The sequence below is a fragment of the Rana temporaria genome, chromosome 11 (assembly GCF_905171775.1).
Source record: "Rana temporaria chromosome 11, aRanTem1.1, whole genome shotgun sequence".
Taxonomy (NCBI): Eukaryota; Metazoa; Chordata; class Amphibia; order Anura; family Ranidae; genus Rana; species Rana temporaria.
This window is the reverse complement of record NC_053499.1, coordinates 163381113-163404329: the sequence shown is the minus strand read 5'-3', so window position 1 is coordinate 163404329 and position 23217 is coordinate 163381113. Positions and strand designations below refer to the sequence as shown.

The 23217-nt window shown below is 50.8% G+C and overlaps 1 protein-coding gene across 1 annotated transcript in view; it reads right to left on the bottom strand.

Annotated features, from left to right (window-relative positions):
* TCF25 (transcription factor 25) overlaps positions 1-13529 on the bottom strand; it is a 31626-nt gene extending 18097 nt beyond the window's left edge. The window contains exons 1-8 of the mRNA XM_040329649.1: positions 13286-13529; positions 12320-12448; positions 9904-9975; positions 8609-8751; positions 4851-4916; positions 3197-3279; positions 2956-3086; positions 212-311 (exon numbers count right to left, since the gene is read on the bottom strand). Coding sequence (XP_040185583.1) covers positions 212-311; positions 2956-3086; positions 3197-3279; positions 4851-4916; positions 8609-8751; positions 9904-9975; positions 12320-12448; positions 13286-13462 — 901 coding nt within the window. The 5' untranslated portion in view covers positions 13463-13529. The remainder of the gene's footprint in view (positions 1-211; positions 312-2955; positions 3087-3196; positions 3280-4850; positions 4917-8608; positions 8752-9903; positions 9976-12319; positions 12449-13285) is intronic.
* Positions 13530-23217: the final 9688 nt, after the last annotated feature.

Sequence of the window (23217 nt, the reverse complement as noted above, 5' to 3'; positions counted from 1 at the left end):
AGCATAAAAAATAAAATACAAATTTCAGTTGCTGGATGCCATTTTATTATAATGACCCCTATAAAGAGATGACACCCACAGGGAGGTTTGAAGCATGACTGACAGAACACGTCTCAAACAGGCAATCAGATCTGCCAGGAGTTCACCAGGAATTGCCTATCATTACCGCCATACAACACACACAGGAAACACAGCAAGAGCAGCGCCTTACCAATCAGGTCTCTGGCCATTTCCTGGTCTTCTTGGAGACGACAGACGTCGCTGAGCTGCAGCAAGGAGTCCACATGGTACGCGTTCATCTGCAGGAGGAGCTAATCCAGAAACAGAACAAATATGATCAATAACTGATCCTGTGTGCCAAGGAACATATATGATCAATAACTGATCCTGTGCACCAAGTACCAAAAATATGATCAATAACCGATCCTATGCGCCAAGGAACAATCATGATCAATAACTGATCCTGTGCACCAAGGAACAAATATGATCAATAACCGATCCTGTGTGCCAAGGAACATATATGATCAATAACTGATCCTGTGCACCAAGGAACCATAATGATCAATAACCGATCCTGTGCACCAAGGAACCATAATGATCAATAACCGATCCTGTGTGCCAAGGAACCATAATGATCAATAACCGATCCTGTGTGCCAAGGAACAAATATGATCAATAACCGATCCTGTGCGCCAAGAAACAAATATGATCAATAACCGATCCTGTGCGCCAAGGAACAAATATGATCAATAACCAGTGGCGGTGCATTCATAAAGTGCGCAGGAGTGCCGCCCCCTCTCTCCTGGCACCGCTCTATCTATGGTCGCTGCTGACACCCCCTATTCAGGTGTCCGGCCCCTTTTTGGGCACCGGAATTTCAGCGGCGGGGGTGTTTTTTGGAAGCGCCTGATTAGAGCCATAGGCCCAAAAATGTGAACAGCGGGCGCCATGCTGTGTGTTAGCAAAGCAAAGGAATTCACTTTGCCAACACTGAAGCTCCTCTCAGCCAATCAGGTTGCCGGGTCTGTTACCTGATTGGCTGAAATGTCAGGTGCTGTGATTGGACGCCTGATAGAGAGGACGGAAGAAGACATGGGGGACGTGAAGGACGTGAAAGACACCTCCGCTGACCCGCTCCGAGACAGGTAAGTGCCGGGCAGCATCTGATGGGGCACAGTAGCGGCAATTAATGGGCACACTGGCAGCATTTGATGGCACAGTGGCGGCCATTGATGTTTTTTTTGTTTGTTTGCGCCCCCCAAAAATTTGGAGCACAAGCAGCCACCGTCAATAACCGATCCTGTGCGCCAAGGAACAAGTATGATCAATAACCGATCGAAAATGTCCCTTTAAGGCCGTTGGGCGGGAGTGACGTTTGGCGTTGCTTCTGTCATCCAACGTCATTGAGTCGAGTGTCGGGGGGGACATCATTCTCTTACTTGACACGGGGGGAGGAAAGGATCGGATCGTCTCCGCCGCTACCGACGGGTCCGATAACCGGTGGAGGCGATCAGAAACGTGGCAAGGAGGGGGATCGGAAGAGCCTGGAGGAGGACACAGAGGGGGACTGGGGGAGTATACAGGGGCAGTCAGAGGTGATCGGTGCAGCGGTGGGGGGGAGTTACAATCACCGATCTCCCTGTATGGATTTCAATAAAGCAGCTGGAAGCCGCGGAGGGGAGAAGAAGAGGAAAAGCGTCTGTCAGCTACTTTATTGAAATGTATACAGGGAGATCGGTGACTAACTCCTCCCACTGCTGCACCGATCATCTCGACTGTCCAGGTATCGGTTGAAGCTTCGGAGCATGTGTCAGAGTACAAGTACTCAGGCAAATACTCATAGGTAGATTCAGTAAGAGTTAGGCCGGCTTATCAGTAGATATCAGTAGATAAGCCGACCTAACTCTGAATCTACGCCGGCGTTTGTTTAAGTGTATTCTCAAACAGAGATACGCTTAAACATATCTAAGATACGATGGCTTGCGCCGTCCTATCTTAGCTTGCAATGTTTCTGTTGTCCGCTAGATGGCGCTTCCATTGCGGCCGGCGTAGATTATGTAAATGAGGGGATACGCCGTTTCACGAACGTACACCAGGCCTACACCGTCGCATTACGTCGTTTCCGTAAGGGATAGGCCGCCTAAAGTTATTCCACCTATGAGGTGGAATAACAATGTTAAGTATGGCCGCCGTTCCCGCTGCGAGGTTCAAATTTTTTACATCGTTTGCGCAAGTCGTCCGCGAATCGGGATTTACGTCGTTTACGTACACGTCTAAAATCAATAGGCCCGTACGGCCTACTTAGCCGCAATGCGCACTGGGAAATGTAGTCGCCCGGCGCATGCGCAGTGTCAAAAAGCGTCTAAAAACGGTCAAGCCTCATTTCCATACAACACGCCCCCCTCCAAGTCATTTGAATTAGGCGCCCTTACGCCCGCTCGTTTTAGGCTACACCGCCGTAGATTAGCAGGTAAGTGGTTTGTCAATCACTACTAGCCTAACTAATTTACGGCGGTGTAGCCTAAAAAGGCTAGGCTAGGCCGCCCTAAAGTTAGGCCAATGTGTGTGAATCTACCTATCAGTGCCGATACTGATACTAGTATCGGTGCAACCCTAACACAAATGATGGGGCCAATTCCAACCACTGACACCAGTAATGGGGCCCGATAACTCCTAATGACACCAATGATGGGGCCCAATTCCAACCACTGACACCAATAATGGGGTCCTAAAACTCCTAATGACACCAATGATGGGGCACTATTCCTCCCACTGATGCAAAAAATGGGGCATTATTTTTCCCACTGACCTCATGACCTTTTCTACTCCCAATGGCCACATTCCAGCCCCCCCCCCTTCCCCCAAGTCTGAAGGACAGTAAACGTACCCTTTGCTTGGAGACCCCTGGTGTAAAGTACAATTAGAAGGCAGAAGCGGCACCGGCGGCGTACTCACCACGATGTTATTGGGATCCATGGACTCCACGGCATCCAGGAACTTGAACTGGACTTGCTGGTAATCTCTCTGGTGCTCGAATGTGAAATACTGGACTCCGCGTTTGGTCTCTAGAAGGCTCATCGTGATGCCTGGGGGAGGGGAGAAGGTAAGCTTAGAGTGCTGCACCTTTCATTCCTACTATGACATCACAGAAAGTAATAATAAAGAGAACCTGTATATAACAAAGTACAGATCTCACCTGTTTTACTGTATCTTGGCCAGGAGTTCTTAGGAGACGTCAGCCAGGTGCTCCTGGGATGAGGTCGCTGTCTCTGTCGCAGCCTGAAAATTGGCCAAAAATACAAAAAAAAAAAAAAAAGGGACGTCACTCAATGCACACAGCAACCAATCACATTACTGGACCAAGGATCTGTATGCAGAGAGGGGGGGGGGATAAATGCTGGGAGGAGGCTCTAACCACTTCCAGTCTGGACCGATTCTGACATTCCTCTCCAACATTATTTTATTGCTAGAAAACTACTTAGAACCATCAAACATGACATTTTTATAATTTTTTTAAGCAGAATCCTTAGAGAATAAAATGGTGGGCATTGCATATATTTATTTGCACAGTGCTTTTTCAAAAGCAATTTTTTTTAGGAAAAAACAAACAAAACGCACTTTTAAAAATATTACTGCACAAAAACACAATAAATAGAATACCCATTTGTTTTGGTAAAATATAAAAGATGATGTTACGTAGATATGGTAAATAATAATAAGTGGTGCTGGTCCTCAGTCAGCTCTATGGTAAATTTCCGCCGCCAAAGGATTCCTTCTCTGGCTCGCCAATCGTGATTGCTGTTTACATTTGGGTGCGCTCGCATTTGCACATTGAGCACAGAGGGACATGGGCACTGTAAATTATTTATTTAACACTGCACTTTTATTTTTTTATCAACTTTATTGCTATTACAAGATATGAACAACATCCCTTGTAATAGCATGGGCTGTGACAGGTCCTCTTTATGGAGAGATCTCTCCTCTGATGTCCAGTCCGATCGATCTGATTGGCTGCTTTACTGGCTGTTAACGGTAAATGAAGAACCAAAAGCAGAAGAGAAGAAATCCTTGACGCTTCCGGTTTCTGACATCACACAGCGGGAGGAACAACATCCGCTCTTCTCACTGTGTGCCCGGAGCCAGAAGCTGCCGGTTACATCCTTACTGGGCCCCCCCCCCCCAATCACACGGGAGAGACCGGAAAAAGAGGCACCAGGAGGGGGGTGGGAGCCCCCTCCACCACCTGTAAAAGTAATCCAGCGGCTCTTTAGCTACTAGGATTACTTTTATGCCTCGTACACACCATCGGTTTTCCCTACAGGAAAACTGCGGTGAAAAAAAAAAATTAGAACTTGTTCTATTTTTTCCCCGTTGCGAATCGCGGCAGTTTTTTTTCCTCGCAGTTTTCCTATAAGAAACACTGTGGTGGAGTATACACATGGCCGGTTTTCCCGACCAAAGCTCTCCTGGCGGTTTTCCTGTCGGAAAAACCGGTCGTGTGTACAGGGGAAAAGTGACCGAGCGGTTTCTCGGTTTTCCCATTGGTCTTTTGATGGTCGGGGAAAACCGATGGTGTGTACGAGGAGGCATTAATTCGTAGAAAATCGCTGGCCCTAAAAAATTATCTCGGTCATTGCTGCAGTGATGAGCGAAATATCACCCTCCCCCGTCCGAGGACGTTTACATACATGTCGCAGATTTTTATGTGTTGATTTTTTAATTTGCTACTTTATTTTCCCCACGAAAGCCTCCCTTTCAAGTGTACAGACCGGTATGTGACCCTTTAATTACAGAATTTACTGAAAAGTTAAATATTTTGGAATAAATAATAACATTTCCCATGATCTCACCTCTGATCTCCCATCACGGCGCGGGAGCCAAAATATTTTTTCAGTTCAGTCTCCGGGTTCAAATTTCTGTGTTAAAAAAAAAAAAAAAAAAAAGTTAGAAAAGTTTTCACCTCATCGGGTGTGTGGAGGACAGACAATGCAAATCCGAGGAACTCGTACTGATATAGGGATATAGGAGGGAATATATACAGTTCACATCACCTATATAGGTTATGTGTAAAGATGATGTATATAGGCAATATGAACTGTATATAGAGGTGCTGTATATCTGTGATGTATAAAGACACACACACACACTACCTACATACATCATCTTTACACATCTTTATCACGGATATACAGCACCTCTATATACAGTTCACATTATCTATATACAGCACCTACTGTATATATACACACACACCACCTATATATACACAGCACATACATACACACAATATAGATATACATCCCCTATATACATCACAGATATACAGCACCTATATATTCTACATATATACAACCCCTACTGTATATACACCAACTATATATACTACCTATATCACCTACTGTATATACACTATATATATATATTTATTTAGGGCTGTTACTGATTAAAATTTTTGTGTTAGATTCTGCGGGTGTGAGTGGCGGACATTGATGGGTCGGGTGTTGATCCTCGGGGTCTGGGGGTGTGAGTGGCGGACATTGATGGGTCGGGTCGGGTGTTGATCCTCGGGGTCTGGGGGTGTGAGTGGCGGACATTGATGGGTCGGGTGTTGATCCCCGGGGTCTGGGGGTGTGAGTGGCAGACATTGATGGGTCGGGTGTTGATCCTCGGGGTCTGGGGGTGTGAGTGGCGGACATTGATGGGTCGGGTGTTGATCCTCGGGGTCTGGGGGTGTGAGTGGCGGACATTGATGGGTTGGGTCGGGTGTTGATCCTCGGGGTCTGGGGGTGTGAGTGGCGGACATTGATGGGTCGGGTGTTGATCCTCGGGGTCTGGGGGTGTGAGTGGTGGACATTGATGGGTCGGGTGTTGATCCTCGTGGTCTGGGGGTGTGAGTGGGGGACATTGATGGGTCGGGTGTTGATCCTCGGGGTCTGGGGGTGTGAGTGGCGGACATTGATGGGTCGGGTCGGGTGTTGATCCTCGGGGTCTGGGGGTGTGAGTGGCGGACATTGATGGGTCGGGTGTTGATCCTCGGGGTCTGGGGGTGTGAGTGGCGGACATTGATAGGTCGGGTGTTGATCCTCGGGGTCTGGGGGTGTGAGTGGCGGACATTGATGGGTCGGGTCGGGTGTTGATCCTCGGGGTCTGGGGGTGTGAGTGGCGGACATTGATGGGTCGGGTCGGGTGTTGATCCTCGGGGTCTGGGGGTGTGAGTGGCGGACATTGATGGGTCTGGTGTTGATCCTCGGGGTCTGGGGGTGTGAGTGGCGGACATTGATGGGTCTGGTGTTGATCCTCGGGGTCTGGGGGTGTGAGTGGCGGACATTGATGGGTCGGGTGTTGATCCTCGGGGTCTGGGGGTGTGAGTGGCGGACATTGATGGGTCGGGTGTTGATCCTCGGGGTCTGGGGGTGTGAGTGGCGGACATTGATGGGTCGGGTGTTGATCCTCGGGGTCTGCGGGTGTGAGTGGCGGACATTGTCGGGTTGGGTGTTGATCCTCGGGGTCTGGGGGTGTGAGTGGCGGACATTGATGGGTTGGGTCGGGTGTTGATCCTCGGGGTCTGGGGGTGAGAGTGGCGGACATTGATGGGTCGGGTGTTGATCCTCTGGGTCTGGGGGTGTGAGTGGTGGACATTGATGGGTCGGGTGTTGATCCTCGGGGTCTGGGGGTGTGAGTGGCGGACATTGATGGGTCGGGTGTTGATCCTCGGGGTCTGGGGGTGTGAGTGGCGGACATTGATGGGTCGGGTGTTGATCCTCGGGGTCTGGGGGTGTGAGTGGCGGACATTGTCGGGTCGGGTTGGGTGTTGATCCTCGGGGTCTGGGGGTGTGAGTGGCGGACATTGATGGGTCGGGTGTTGATCCTCGGGGTCTGGGGGAGTGAGTGGCGGACATTGATGGGTCGGGTGTTGATCCTCAGGGTCTGGGGGTGTGAGTGGCGGACATTGACGGGTCGGGTGTTGATCCTCGGGGTCTGGGGGGGTGAGTGGCGGACATTGATGGGTCAGGAGTTGATCCTCGGGGTCTGGGGGGGTGAGTGGCGGACATTGATGGGTCGGGTGTTGATCCTCGGGGTCTGGGGGTGTGAGTGGCGGACATTGATAGGTCGGGTGTCGATCCTCGGGGTCTGGGGGTGTGAGTGGCGGACATTGATGGGTTGGGTGTTGATCCTCGGGGTCTGCGGGTGTGAGTGGCGGACATTGATGGGTCGGGTCGGGTGTTGATCCTCGGGGTCTGGGGGTGTGAGTGGCGGACATTGATGGGTCGGGTGTTGATCCTCGGGGTCTGGGGGTGTGAGTGGCGGACATTGATGGGTCGGGTTGGGTGTTGATCCTGGGGGTCTGGGGGTGTGAGTGGCGGACATTGATGGGTCGGGTGTTGATCCTCGGGGTCTGGGGGTGTGAGTGGCGGACATTGATGGGTCGGGTTGGGTGTTGATCCTCGGGGTCTGGGGGTGTGAGTGGCGGACATTGATGGGTTGGGTCGGGTGTTGATCCTCGGGGTCTGGGGGTGTGAGTGGCGGACATTGATGGGTCGGGTGTTGATCCTCGGGGTCTGGGGGTGTGAGTGGCGGACATTGATGGGTCGGGTTGGGTGTTGATCCTCGGGGTCTGGGGGTGTGAGTGGCGGACATTGTCGGGTCGGGTTGGGTGTTGATCCTCGGGGTCTGGGGGTGTGAGTGGCGGACATTGACGGGTCGGGTGTTGATCCTCGGGGTCTGGGGGGGTGAGTGGCGGACATTGATGGGTCAGGAGTTGATCCTCGGGGTCTGGGGGGGTGAGTGGCGGACATTGATGGGTCGGGTGTTGATCCTCGGGGTCTGGGGGTGTGAGTGGCGGACATTGATAGGTCGGGTGTCGATCCTCGGGGTCTGGGGGTGTGAGTGGCGGACATTGATGGGTCGGGTGTTGATCCTCGGGGTCTGGGGGTGTGAGTGGCGGACATTGATGGGTCGGGTGTTGATCCTCGGGGTCTGGGGGTGTGAGTGGCGGACATTGTCGGGTCGGGTTGGGTGTTGATCCTCGGGGTCTGGGGGTGTGAGTGGCGGACATTGATGGGTCGGGTGTTGATCCTCGGGGTCTGGGGGAGTGAGTGGCGGACATTGATGGGTCGGGTCGGGTGTTGATCCTCGGGGTCTGGGGGTGTGAGTGGCGGACATTGATGGGTCGGGTTGGGTGTTGATCCTCGGGGTCTGGGGGTGTGAGTGGCGGACATTGATGGGTCGGGTGTTGATCCTCGGGGTCTGCGGGTGTGAGTGGCGGACATTGATGGGTCGGGTCGGGTGTTGATCCTCGGGGTCTGGGGGTGTGAGTGGCGCACATTGATGGGTCGGGTGTTGATCCTCGGGGTCTGGGGGGGTGAGTGGCGGACATTGATGGGTCGGGTGTTGATCCTCGGGGTCTGGGGGGGGTGAGTGGCGGACATTGATGGGTCGGGTGTTGATCCTCGGGGTCTGGGGGTGTGAGTGGCGGACATTGATGGGTCGGGTGTTGATCCTCGGGGTCTGGGGGTGTGAGTGGCGGACATTGATGGGTCGGGTGTTGATCCTCGGGGTCTGGGGGTGTGAGTGGCGGACATTGATGGGTCGGGTGTTGATCCTTTACCTGTGCTCCACATATAGTAAGGGGCGGCTGTCGGTGTTGCCGGTGCTCTGTCCCTGGAAGGTGACGCCGTTGCTGCTCTCGATTCTCTCCAGAATGCTGTCAATGTCCCCCAGCTCATCCCTACTCCCCGCGCTGCCATCTAGCTGTGGAGGGAGAAACACAGAAATAAAAATGGTGAAAAACTGCCGGATTTTATGTTTACAGGATTGGCTGATTTACGGAAATTCCCGCGTCTCCTCGGTGTGAAGGGATCCGTGTCCTGCAGTCCCAGGATCCCTGGAGGAATAGGAGAGCCCAGGAGCCACCGAGGGGAGGCCCTTCTCTGTACCATAAAAGTGATCCGGCAGCTGTAGAGCCACCCGGATCATTTTTACTAGACAGCTGATTGCCGGCTGTAAAAAACAGAACCAAGATTACGGCCGAGATCCTGTAATGACCTCTCGCTGACGGATGGCAGTCAGCAGGAAAAGAATAAGTCAGGGTTTGACAAATTTGCTTGGAATCTTGGAGCCAGCTAAAAAAGTTAGGAGCCAGAAAACGCGCCCCGTCCCGACGAGCATGCGCGCAGAAGCGAACACATACGTGAGCATATGTAAACGGTGTTCAAACCACACATGTGAGGTATCGCCGCGATTGGTAGAGTGAGAGCAATAATTCTAGCTCCTCTGTAACTCTAAATATGCAACCTGTAGAATTTTTTAAACGTCGCCTATGAAGATTTTAAAGGGTAAAAGTTTTGTCGGCATTCCACGAGCGGACGCAATTTTGAAGCGTGACATGTTGGGTATCAATTTACTCGGCGTAACATTATCTTTCACAATATCAAAAAAAATGGGGATAACTTTACTGTTGTCTTATTTTATAATTAAAAAAAGTGTATTTTTTTCCCAAAAAAGTGCGCTTGTAAGACCGCTGCGCAAATACGGTGTGACAGAAAGTATTGCAAAGATCGACATTTTATTCTCTAGGGTGTTAGGATAAAAAATATATATATAATGTTTGGGGGTTCCAATTAGAGGGAAGAAGATGGCAGTGAAAATAGTGAAAAATGACATTAGAATTGCTGTTTAACTTGTAATACCAACGGCCACCACCAGATGGCGCCAGCTCACAATCCAAGCCAAGTCGCCAGGACACCATTTCTAGTCGCCATGGCGACCTGGCGACCGGGATTTGTCGAGCCCTGGAATAAGTCACTTCCATTTCTTCTCCTTCATTCTTATTTGTCACCACAGGAGGTTCCAATAAAAGTCCCGGCCAGGGGCCCCTGTCTTCTACTCACCGGACCGACCTACCTGATTGTCTGCTGGTGTCTTTTTAGATTTCCTCTTCTTTTTCTTCTTCTTTGTTTTGTTTATTGTAGCAGCCTGGAGAGAAGAGAGACACCGATTACTGACCTGCAGCAGAGTGAGCGCCGCAGGGAAGCGGTACAGTCACAGACATCCAAATAAAACCATTGATGGAGGTCAGTGGAGCCCGGGGGTCTCCCAATAGAAGGCTTGTGTTAGAAATGATCAATAATTGGAATCATTATATAGTTATTATGTGATGGGTCCTGAGGAAGCTAGAAAGAGAAAAGCGTTGACCAATGAGGAACTTACACATGTATTCAAAATCTGGCCATTCAGCTGTGCAGTCCATGATACTGTATCATTTTTACATGATAACTACTTCCCTACATTTTATTTTAACAAAAAATGATATAAAAACAGTTATCACAGAAAGTACATATAAAACGGTCCTTATGGATACAGCAAATAGGATGGAGTTCCCAACATGTTTCACCCTCAATCTGGGCTTCTTCAGGGGAAGCTGTCCACTTAGAGCATAAGAATTCCCAGGATCTAGGACAGTGGTCTCCAAACTATGGCCCGGGGGCCAGATGTGGCCCTTTGCTTGCTTTTACCCCCCGATGACACCAATGAAGGGGCACAATTCCTCCCAATGAGACCAACAATGGAGCCCAATGACACCCAATAATGGGGCACAATTTCTCCCAATGAGACCAACAATGGGGCCCAATGACACCCAATAATGGGGCACAATTTCTCCCAATGAGACCAACAATGGGGCCCAATGACACCCAATGATGGGGCACAATTCCTCCCAATGAGACCAACAATGGGGCACAATGACACCCAATAATGGGGCACTATTCCTCCCAAGACAAACAATGGAGCCCAATAAGACCCAATATTGGGGACTATTCCTCCCAATAAGACAACAATGGGGCACAATTCCTTCCAATGAGACCAACAATGGGACCCAATTCCTCCCAATGAGACCAACAATGGGGCCCAAAGACACCCAATAATGGGGCACAATTCCTCCTAATGAGACCAACAATGGAGCCCAATGACACCTAATAATGGGGCACTATTCTTCCCAATAAGGCCAACAATGGAGCCCAATGACACCCAATAATGGGGGACAATTCCTCCCAATGAAACCAACAATGGGGCCCAATGACACCCAATAATGAGGCACAATTCCTCCCAATAAGACCAACAATGGAGCCCAATGACACCCAATAATGGGGCACTATTCTTCCCAATAAGGCAGACAATGGAGCCCAATGACACCCAATAATGGGGCACTATTCCTCCCAATAAGACCAACAATGGGGCCCAATGACACCCAATAATGGGGCACAATTCCTCCCAATGAGACCAAATGATGGGGCACAATTCCTCCCAATGAGACCAACAATGGGGCCCAATGAGACCCAATAATGGGGCACAATGAGACCCAATAATGGGGCACAATTCCTCCCAATGAGACCAACAATGGGGCCCAATGACACCCAATAATGGGGGACAATTCCTCCCAATGAGACCAACAATGGGGCCCAATAAGACCCAATAAAGGGGCACAATTACTTCCACTAAAAAAAAATTATAGGGCATACCCCCCCCCCCCCACAAGAATTTTTCTACTCCCGATGGTCACAGTACGACCCCCCTGAAGGACAGTAAACCGGCCCTTTGTGTAGAAAGTTTGGAGACCCCTGATCGAATGTCCGTGGATTCCCTCCTAGAATTGGAAGCTAAAGCCCTCTTCTGGCTATGGGGGGGGGGGTGTTAAAGAGGGCCCCCAAAAATGAAAAGTCATCAGCTACAAATCCTTTACAATCTTGCCTGTCCGAGGATTTAGCGCCCTCCTCACCGGTCTTTGGGGCCCCCGGGGGCCGCCATGTCTAGTGTGGGAAGCTGGCTGTGACTCCTTGTGGCTTCACAACCGGCTCCCCGCTGCGCATGCACGAGCCACACTGCACTTTGTGAATAGTCCCACAGCCTTGTAGGACCGGTGATGTGTCCCAGAAGGCTTCTAGTGCCCCCCCCTCCCCCACCAATGAAAGCAGAAGGGGGGGGCATATAAAGTGGAATTTCCCCTTTAGGGGATTTACTAAAACAGGAGAGTGCAGAATCTGGTGCAGCTGTGCATGGGAGCCAATCAGCTTCTTCAATGAAGCTTTGACAATAAAACCTGGATGCTGATTGGTTGCACAGATATAGGACTCCCCCAGGGGTGTTCCTGTGTGCCGGGGGGCCGGGTGTCACCTCTGGAGCCCTCGCTGGTCCGGGGATCGTCTATGCCGGCCTTCCATCCAATAGAAGAGACGGCTCCGGAGAAAACACCCAGCTGGGAGGTGATTTATCCCATCAGGCTCCACCCATAAGTGTAATATGACTTGCGATTGGACATTCATACCTGGGAGGAGACGCTCCGCCCATTTTCCTGAGCCTCCTCTCCGTCCGCCTCCTCTTCATCTGTCAGTCTGGACGGAGCTGATGGGGCGGAGTCCGGCTCACTGCGATGATCTTCATCCGGGTCGGTGATCTGCAACAAAATGACAGATAATGCTTAACAGAGGGGCGGAGCCTCACCGACCATTAGACTCTGCAGGGGCGGAGCCAGACTGACCATTAGACTCTGCGGGGGCCAGACTGACCATTACACTCTGCAGGGGCGGAGTCAGACTGACCATTAGACTGCACTGGGCGGAGCCAGACTGACCATTAGACTGCGCAGGGGCGGAGCCTCACTGACCATTAGACTGCACAGGGGCAGAGCCAGACTGACCAATAGACTCTGCAGGGGCGGAGCCAGACTGACCATTAGACTGCACAGGGGCAGCCCATGTTACGTATAACCGTCGTTCCCGCGTCGCGAAATTTGAATTTTACGTACTTTGCGTAAGTGAATCGTGAATGGCGCTGGACGCCATTCACGTTCACTCTGAAGCAAATGACGTCCTTGTGACGTCATTTGCCGCAATGCACGTCGAGAAAGTTTCCCGACGGAGCATTCGCTCTACAATCGGCGCGGGAACGCGCCTAATTTAAATGATTCCCGCCCCCTATGGGATCATTTAAGCTTCTGCTCCGTGAATCAAGGGCAGCGGAGCAAATTTGCGGGGGCGCAGGGCAAAAACGTTGCCCTGCGCCTCCGTAAATAACGGGCAATTCTACCTGAATCCGGCCCCCTGTTTATTCTGAATCTGCTTTAGAGGGGGAAACAATGAAAGAAAGGCGCAACAGCTGGAACTACAAATCCCAGCATGTCCGGACAGCCTGGGGGGAGGGGAGGCTCAGTAATAAATCATTCACATTCCTGGGATCTGTAGTTCCCCCTCCCGCCTGCAGTTCCCCTCCCCCCGGTAGGTGGCGCACTCACCAGCTGGAAGGGGTTGCTCACTCCTCTCTCCTCCAATAGTTTGCGGTTTCCTCGGTTCTTCCTGTTTCGTGGCTCCGCCGGGAGAATCTCCTCCTCCTCTTCCTCCTCCTCGGGGCCCCCCGGCTCCTCCTGGCCCCTCTGGTCCCCGCGAAGCCTCCTCAGGGCCCGGCGGGACATGTCTGAGGAGGAATTCCGCCCGACACCGGAAGAAGACCCGTCCTCTCAGGAGCGAGCGCTGCGCATGCGTGCTGCCAGGGTGTCCTTCCGCCTACTGGTCGCTAGAGGGCGACATTGATTACATTGCAGACTATGGGGGGCAGAGCGCCACCTGGCGGTCCAAGAGGAATCGTTCTAATTATTATTATTATTATATTTTATATTGGTAATAATAATATAAAAATAGCACATTGGTGGTTCGTACAGAACATGAACACCTCTAAATATATATCCATGTGATCGCTGTACATGTCCGGCCCGCCCCTTGTTTTCACGATTGTGAAGAAAGCGATCGACATGTAAAATAATAAAATAAAAATAATCAGCCTATCTAAAAAGATAAAAGCTGACAGATCCCCAACCCCCCAAATATCACCCCTCCCCCCAGCAGATCCCCCAACCCCCCAAATATCACCCCTCCCCCCAGCAGATCCCCCAACCCCCCAAATATCACCCCTCCCCCCAACAGATCCCCCAACCCCCCAAATATCACCCCTCCCCCCAGCAGATCCCCCAACCCCCCAAATATCACCCCTCCCCCCAGCAGATCCCCCAACCCCCCAAATATCACCCCTCCCCCCAACAGATCCCCCAACCCACCAAATATCACCCCTCCCCCCAACAGATCCCCCAACCCCCAAATATCACCCCTCCCCCCAACAGATCCCCCAACCCCCAAATATCACCCCTCCCCCCAACAGATCCCCCAACCCCCAAATATCACCCCTCCCCCCAACAGATTCCCCAACCCCCAAAAAATCACCCCTCCCCCGACAGATCCCCAAATATCACCCCTTCCCCCCACTGAAAGATCCCCAACCCCCCAAATATCACCTCTCCCCCCAACAGATCCCCAAATATCACCCCTTCCCCCCACTGACAGATCCCCAACCCCCCAAATACCACCCCTTCCTCCCCCCAACAGATCCCCCAACCCCTCAAAAACCACCCCGACTCACAGACCCCCAAATATCACCCCTTCCCCCCACTGACAGTTCCCCAACCCCCCAAATATCACCCCTCCCCCCACAGAACCCCCAACCCACCAAATATCACCCCTCCCCCCACAGAACCCCAACCCCTCAAATATAACCCCTCCCCCCAACAGATCCCCCAACCCACCAAATATCACCCCTTCCCCCCACTGACAGATCCCCAACCCCCCAAATATCACCCCCCCCCACAGAACCCAACCCCCCCAAATATCACCCCTCCCCACGGAACCCCAACCCCCCCCAAATATCACCCCTCCCCCACGGAACCCCAACTCCCCCAAATATCACCCCTCCCCCACAGAACCCAACCCCCCCAAATATCACCCCTCCCTCCACTGACAGATCCCCAACCCCCCAAATATCACCCCTTCCCCCCACTGACAGATCCCCAACCCCCCAAATATAACCCCTCCCCCCAACAGATCCCCCAACCCCCAAATATCACCCCTCCCCCCAACAGATTCCCCAACCCCCAAAAAATCACCCCTCCCCCGACAGATCCCCAAATATCACCCCTTCCCCCCACTGAAAGATCCCCAACCCCCCAAATATCACCTCTCCCCCCAACAGATCCCCAAATATCACCCCTTCCCCCCACTGACAGATCCCCAACCCCCCAAATACCACCCCTTCCTCCCCCCAACAGATCCCCCAACCCCTCAAAAACCACCCCGACTCACAGACCCCCAAATATCACCCCTTCCCCCCACTGACAGTTCCCCAACCCCCCAAATATCACCCCTCCCCCCACAGAACCCCCAACCCACCAAATATCACCCCTCCCCCCACAGAACCCCAACCCCTCAAATATAACCCCTCCCCCCAACAGATCCCCCAACCCACCAAATATCACCCCTTCCCCCCACTGACAGATCCCCAACCCCCCAAATATCACCCCCCCCACAGAACCCAACCCCCCCAAATATCACCCCTCCCCACGGAACCCCAACCCCCCCCAAATATCACCCCTCCCCCACGGAACCCCAACTCCCCCAAATATCACCCCTCCCCCACAGAACCCAACCCCCCCAAATATCACCCCTCCCTCCACTGACAGATCCCCAACCCCCCAAATATCACCCCTTCCCCCCACTGACAGATCCCCAACCCCCCAAATATAACCCCTCCCCCCAACAGATCCCCCAACCCACCAAATATCACCCCTTCCCCCCACTGACAGATCCCCAACCCCCCAAATATCACCCCTTCCCCCCACTGACAGATCCCCAACCCCCCAAATATCACCCCTTCCCCCAACAGATCTCCCAACCCCCCCAAATATCACCCCTCCCCCAACAGATCCCCCAACCCCCCAAAATCCACCCCCCACACACAGACACCCAAATATCACCCCTCCCTCCACAGACAGAATCTAAACCCCCATATATCACCCCTCCCCCCACAGACAGAATCTAAACCCCCATATATCACCCCTCCCCCCACAGAACCCACCCCCCCCAAATATCACCCCTCCCCCAACAGATCCCTCAAAAACCACCCCTCCCTCCACTGACAGATCCCCAACCCCCCAAATACCACCCTTCCCCCCACTGATAGAAAATAGGTAGAATACGTATCGGTCTAAACTGAGAAAAAAAGTATTAAAAAATAAATAAATAATAATAATTGGGGGATATTTATTACAGCAAAAACTAAAAAATATTGCATTTGTTTTTCAAAATTGTCGCTCTATTTTTGTTTATAGCGCAAAAACTAAAAACCGCAGAGGCGATCAAATACCACCAAAAGAAAGCTCTATTTGTGGGGAAAATTTTGTTTGGGAGCCACGTCGCACGACCGCGCAATTTTCATTCAAAGCGCGACAGGGCCGAAAGCTGAAATTTCACCTGGGCAGGAAGGGGGTGTATGTGCCCGGTAAGCGAGGGGTTAAACACGTCTGCAAATTTGATAAAAAAAACAAAAAGGTCACATGATTCCTGTTGGGGGAGGAGCTCCAGTCTGCAGCCACACCCCCTTAGGGGGGCGTTGCTAGGAGAAAGGGTGTAATTGTCCGCCTGTCACTTTAAAGGGGTGGTTCCCCTAAAAATAAACTTTTGACATTGCATTTCCTCTAATAATTACAATTAGAATCGGCTGGTTTTATGTAAAAAATACCTCCGTACGTAGCGTTTGCTATATTCGTTCCCACCGCCACTTCCGGGTACGATGCTGGCGGTGGGCGTTCCTTATTGATGGACAGGCATCCGACCGACGCATCCATCGCGTCACGAGATGCCGAAAGAAGCCGAACGTCGTTGCGCATGCGCCGTATAGAGCCGCACCGACGTTCGGCTTCTTTCGGCATCTCGTGACGCGATGGATGCGTCGGTCGGATGCCTGTCCATCAATTAGGAACGCCCACCGCCAGCATCGTACCCGGAAGTGGCGGTGGGAACGAATAATACAAACGCTACGTACGGAGGTATTTTTTACATAAAACCAGCCGATTCTAATTGTAATTATTAGAGGAAATGCAATGTCAAAAGTTTATTTTTAGGGGAACCACCCCTTTAAATCTTTGTTCAGCACTGATTGGCAGGTGGAACCTTTATTGCCTCACTTTTATTCCCCTGGGGAATGTTTTAATCACCGGACACTTCCTGCTTCCCTCAGAGGCGAGACAGGACAGCAGATTGTTTATGGAAGTTTTTCTAAAGTTTGTACCCCCTTGGCAAGCGGAGCGAGGTGACCTGTCATTGTCAGGATTTATGTTTCAGGTATAAATGGTGTCCATGCTGTTAGATATTCTGTAGACAATCCACGTGTTTGAACATAAAGTCACGTGTTTCCTTTTAACCACTTCCATACCTGGGGGCACTTCTACTCCTTCCATACCGGGGGGCACTTCTACTCCTTCCATACCGGGGGGCACTTCTACACCTTCCATACCGGGGGGCACTTCTACTCCTTCCATACCGGGGGGCACTTCTACTCCTTCCATACCGGGGGGCACTTCTACACCTTCCATACCGGGGGGCACTTCTACTCCTTCAATACCGGGGGGCACTTCTACTCCTTCCATACCGGGGGGCACTTCTACTCCTTCCATACCGGGGGGCACTTCTACACCTTCCATACCGGGGGGCACTTCTACTCCTTCAATACCTGGGGGGGAATTCTACACCTTCTATACCAGGGGGCACTTCTACACCTTCCATACCGGGGGGCACTTCTACTCCTTCCATACCGGGGGGCACTTCTACTCCTTCAATACCTGGGGGGGAATTCTACACCTTCTATACCAGGGGGCACTTCTACACCTTCCATACCGGCGGGCACTTCTACACCTTCCATACCGGGGGGCACTTCTACTCCTTCCATACCGGCGGGCACTTCTACACCTTCCATACCGGGGGGCACTTCTACTCCTTCAATACCTGGGGGGGAATTCTACACCTTCTATACCAGGGGGCACTTCTACACCTTCCATACCGGGGGGCACTTCTACTCCTTCCATACCGGGGGGCACTTCTACTCCTTCCATACCGGGGGGCACTTCTACTCCTTCCATACCGGGGGGCACTTCTACTCCTTCAATACCTGGGGGGGAATTCTACACCTTCTATACCGGGGGGGCACTTCTACACCTTCCATACCGGCGGGCACTTCTACACCTTCCATACCGGGGGGCACTTCTACTCCTTCCATACCGGCGGGCACTTCTACACCTTCCATACCGGGGGGCACTTCTACTCCTTCCATACCGGGGGGCACTTCTACTCCTTCAATACCTGGGGGGCACTTCTACACCTTCCATACCGGGGGGCACTTCTACACCTTCCATACCGGGGGGCACTTCTACACCTTCCATACCGGCGGGCACTTCTACACCTTCCATACCGGGGGGCACTTCTACACCTTCCATACCGGGGGGCACTTCTACTCCTTCCATACCGGGGGGCACTTCTACACCTTCCATACCGGGGGGCACTTCTACACCTTCCATACCGGGGGGCACTTCTACACCTTCCATACCGGGGGGCACTTCTACACCTTCCATACCGGCGGGCACTTCTACACCTTCCATACCGGGGGGCACTTCTACACCTTCCCGCCCAGACCAATTTTCAGCTTTCAGCGCTGTTGCACTTTAAATTACAATTGTGCGGTCGTGCTACACTGTATTCAAACTAAATTTTTATCATTTTGTTCCCACAAATAGAGATTTCTTTTGGTGGTATTTTTGATCACCTCTGCGATATTTTTTTTCTGCAAAAAAAAATGACCGAAAATTTAGAAAAAAAAACAATTTCTTTTGTTTCCGTTATAAAACATTGTAAATAAGTACGTTTTCTCCTTCACTAATGGGCACTGACGGTACTGCACTGACTGGCACCGATGAGGTGGCACTGATGTGGTGGCATTGATGATGGGCACCAATATGCGGCACTGATGGGCGGCACAGATAGGCGGCACGGATGGGCAGGGGTAGGCGGCATGGATGGGCAGGGATAGGCGGCACGGATGGGCAGGAATAGGCGACATGTATGGGCACTGATAGGTGGCATGGATGGGCATATATGGGCGCTAACTAATGTGTTGTACTAATGGATGTCAATCAGTGCCAAACAATGCCTGCCAATGAGTGATGCCCATTGTGGGCACTGATTGGCATCCATTGTGGCACTGATTGGCATCCATTATTTGTCATCCCTGGTGGTCCATCCGCTTAGAGGAAAACCATCGGGCATTTAGGAAAAAACTAAAGACCCACCTCTTCTGAAAGACCGGTACGACGCTGGATCCCAAGCGCCTTGAGGCGATTAAGTTCGCAATTGCTGCGCTATACAAGTCACTCACTCATACCTTTGATTTAAATCCCTGGTGATCTAGCGGAATCCCTGGTCGTCCAGTGGGCATCCTCAGGGGGTGCTGTGCTGATAATCGATCAGCACAAACCCCCCCTGTCAGAGGAGCAGCCGATCGGCTCTCCACTACTCTCGTCTGACAGACGCGAGTGAGGAAAAGCCGATTACCGGCTCTTCCTGTTTACATCGTGATCAGCCGTGATTGGACGCGGCTGATCACGTGGTAAAGTGTCTCCGTGAGAGAATCTTTACCTAGATCGGTGTTGCGGGGTGTCAGACTGAGACCCTGCAACAACGATCGCCGCGATGCGCGCCCCCACGGGCGCGCATCGGCTCAGAATCCTGAGGACGCCATATGACGTCCAGTCAGGATTCTACAACCACTTTGCCGCCGTCAATCTGTCATTGGCGGGCGGCAAGTGATTAATGTTTATTTAGATAAAATGTGTGCAGATCACGGAACATCACTTTGTAACTCCACATTTCCCATTCTGTTGTCACCCCCTTTTTGGTGATCTCTGGAAATGAATGTATTGGATGTCATTTTACACTTTTCATGGTGCTTATGGTGTTTAAGGAGTTAAAAGATTAACCCAGGGTTCAACAAACCCCGGGCGCCAGGTCGCCATTGCGACTAGAATTAGTGACCTGGGGCATCCTGTGTCTCCGTGCACCCCCACCGCGCGATCGTGTCGGGCCGCGCCAGCCTGTAATTGAGGCCACGGCTTTGCGGCCTTCTGCAGGCCTATGCTTCCTTCTGTAATCTGGCGCCATCTTGTGGTGGCCGTTGGTATGACGAGACAACCAGCAATGGTAATGGAGCTTCCCCTGTCTGTTTTCACTGCCGTCTCCTTCCCTCCAATTAGAAACCCCCAAACATTATATGTATTTTTTTTTATTCTAACACCCTAGAGAATTCTTCTCTCTCGGAGTCGGATCGGAGCCGCCTGTTACGGGCACAGCGGAGCGATCGCTGCGACTATCTAATTTGAGATCCAAGTATGACGGATTTTCTGGGCATTTTTCAGACAAGGAAATGAAAAGCGATGGTAGAACAGCTGTCCCCTGGAAAGCGACACCGCGCAGCGACCAGCGACCAGCGCGGGGGGAATTGCGCTATTTATAGCCGCGTCTCACTCTGATGAATAAGTGATCGGCTGGAGATCGGGTTCTGCTTCTCCTTTAATTAATAAAAAACGTTGTTGGCGGCTCCGCAGTCTGGAGGCTTAGACTGGGATTTGGGGGGAAAAGAAACGACTGCTCTACTTTTCCTACGTTCGGCCTGGTTTGAAATCCGTTTGCGGGTGAAAAAGGGACATACATTGGTCCCTATGTGATTGCGGGTGTCAGCGGTTGTCATGGTTGTCATATGACGCTCAATGTGTGAGGATAAAGGGTTAATCCGGGAGAGATCCTGGAAAGTCAGGTGAAGGGGGGGAGGGGTGATGAATTGTCAGCTCTCACCTCTCCCTGTGCAGTCAGGTGTGATGATGTGTGACCCGACTCCGAGTTCAGCCGCTTCCCGGCCACAGGAGATATTTAGTGTATATACAGCTAGTGACATCACCCGCACTCCGATGGCCGTTCCTTCAGAGCCCTGTGCTGTGACTGGCGGCCCCCTTGAGTGACATCATTGCGGCTCCAGCCAATCACAAAGTTGGAGAACCCGGAAGCAAGACGAGTGAAAACGGACACCGTCTCCAGCGATGACATCACATCTCTGGAAGGCTTTGTTTTCAGGTACGTTTCATATAATGTGCTAGTATGCAATGCATACTAGCACATTATGCTTTTGCCTTGTAGGTAAGAAAAAAAATAAAAAGTTCCAGCGGTCTAATTGAAGCTCTGATGAAGGGGGAGTTTCTTCGACCCCCAAAATGCGTTGGCAGTTTTTTAGTACAAACTAACAAATGAATTTGGACTCTTATCTTTCTCTTGGTCTCGGGCTCCTCACATTAGTTCATGTTTTCTGGTGCCCAGCAGAGGGCGGCCTTGTCTGTTGTGAGCCAGGTGGGCTCTCTGAATATTTTTTGTCCGTCCATAAGGGGCCACGAGCACTAACCCCCCCACCCCGTTAATGCGTCCGGGCCCCTGATCTACACACAGGGCACCGGACTATGGATTGCAATGGGGGGGGGGGGGGTTTGAAGCATGTGATTAGAGCTAGAGGCTCTAATTGGCTAACACAAATGGGGGGCTTGGGGCGTAGAGCGTTGTGTCTGGAGCCCACCCAGTTGTGTGACGATAGTGAATGAATATTCAGAGGGTTATTGGAAGTTTGTTGATTGTTTTAAAAAAAGGTCTTTAGACATATCTTTGTAGTAGGGCCTCGTGTCCCTTCTAGATGTTCGTTTTATTGTATCATTTGCTTTTTTTATTTTATTTGTAGCACTTTGAGATCTTTTGATGAAAAGCACATTATAAATAAAATGTATAAAAAAATAATAATAATAATAATAATAATATTATTTTTATTATTAAGTCACTATAAGGGCAAATTAAAGTTACTTTTAATACCAGCAATCAAAAAATAAATAAAATAATGAAATAATAATAAATAAAATATATTCAAAAATATAAAACACAATAGCGGATATTTCCCTATAAACCACAAAAATATTCATGAAATCTGCGATCACAACGATGGGATTATCGGGGGCAGAACTGACGTTTGCGGATCTCGGCAATAATCTGCGGTTGAGATGAGAGGTATCGGAGGTGACGTTGGCGACAGATTGCCCCTCTTTTTTACATGCTCAATTGTATTTTGGATTATGTGAGTACCCCTGTCTACTTTCTTTGAGAATTAAAATTTTTAAAACGGTATCACACCATCGATGCTTTATTTCTTTGGGGCGAGAAACTGACCAATCTGGGACGAGAACTCCAAGGAGGACCTGCCGTTGTTGGATCAGAGCCCATCGAGTGAACCATCTAATGTGGTTGGATCTATATGCTGTTACCTTACAGCAGTAAGGTAAGGGGACATCCTTACTTACCCTAAAAGGATCACTGGATACCCATTTTCCTCTCACTCCATATTGCGGACCTACACTTGCACTTTTGCTTTCTTGGACTTTTGAAATCTTACTTATACTTTTTGCTAATATTTTTCAAACTCTGTTGATGGACTGTTTATCACCAATATAGGAGTGTCACTTAGCACAGTTACCTGGAATTTTTTTTGCACCATTACTTATAGTGTATTTCATCACATTAAGAGGAACCTGTGTATTTATATGATTTGCACCATTACTGTTATTGTTCACTGATCATTTATATTTATTTTTATGCTGATGCCATTTGGGCTATATTGCTCCTCATTTCAATTACACCTACTTTCATTCCCCTCCCCCACCTGTTTATTCACTTATCCATTCACCACTGATTAGCGCAGCACTACCCTCCCCATTTTCAATAATCTGCGGTTGTTGCGACACGGTGTAGCGCCCGATTCCGGCACAGTCGGCAAAAAGATATTCATAGCCATTCAGAAGTTCATTTCAGTTCACATTTCCTGCAGTTTGGCAAATTAAAGCTCAAATATGAAAGGCACAAATAAATGCCCCCCCCCCCCCCCCCCCCATGTATATGACATCATTACATTTTTATTGCAAGCAAGGTACGAGCCTGAACTGAATCTGGAATTCGCTTCTTAGATTCTATTATATAACCTGTACCACAGAGAGGGGGGGGGGGGAAACACCTGTGCTGACACCTCACCACCCCCCACACACACACACAGAGCCATGCCCTGGGAAGATCCGTGTACTGCGATTTCTCCTACCCCAGCTCTTATGCAGTAGTGAACAGAGGGAATATGATCACTTAAAAAAAAAGGGGGGGGGGGTATTTATATCTACACACAAATGTTCTTCCATTTCTATTTTAAATTGAACGAGGTGTATTATAA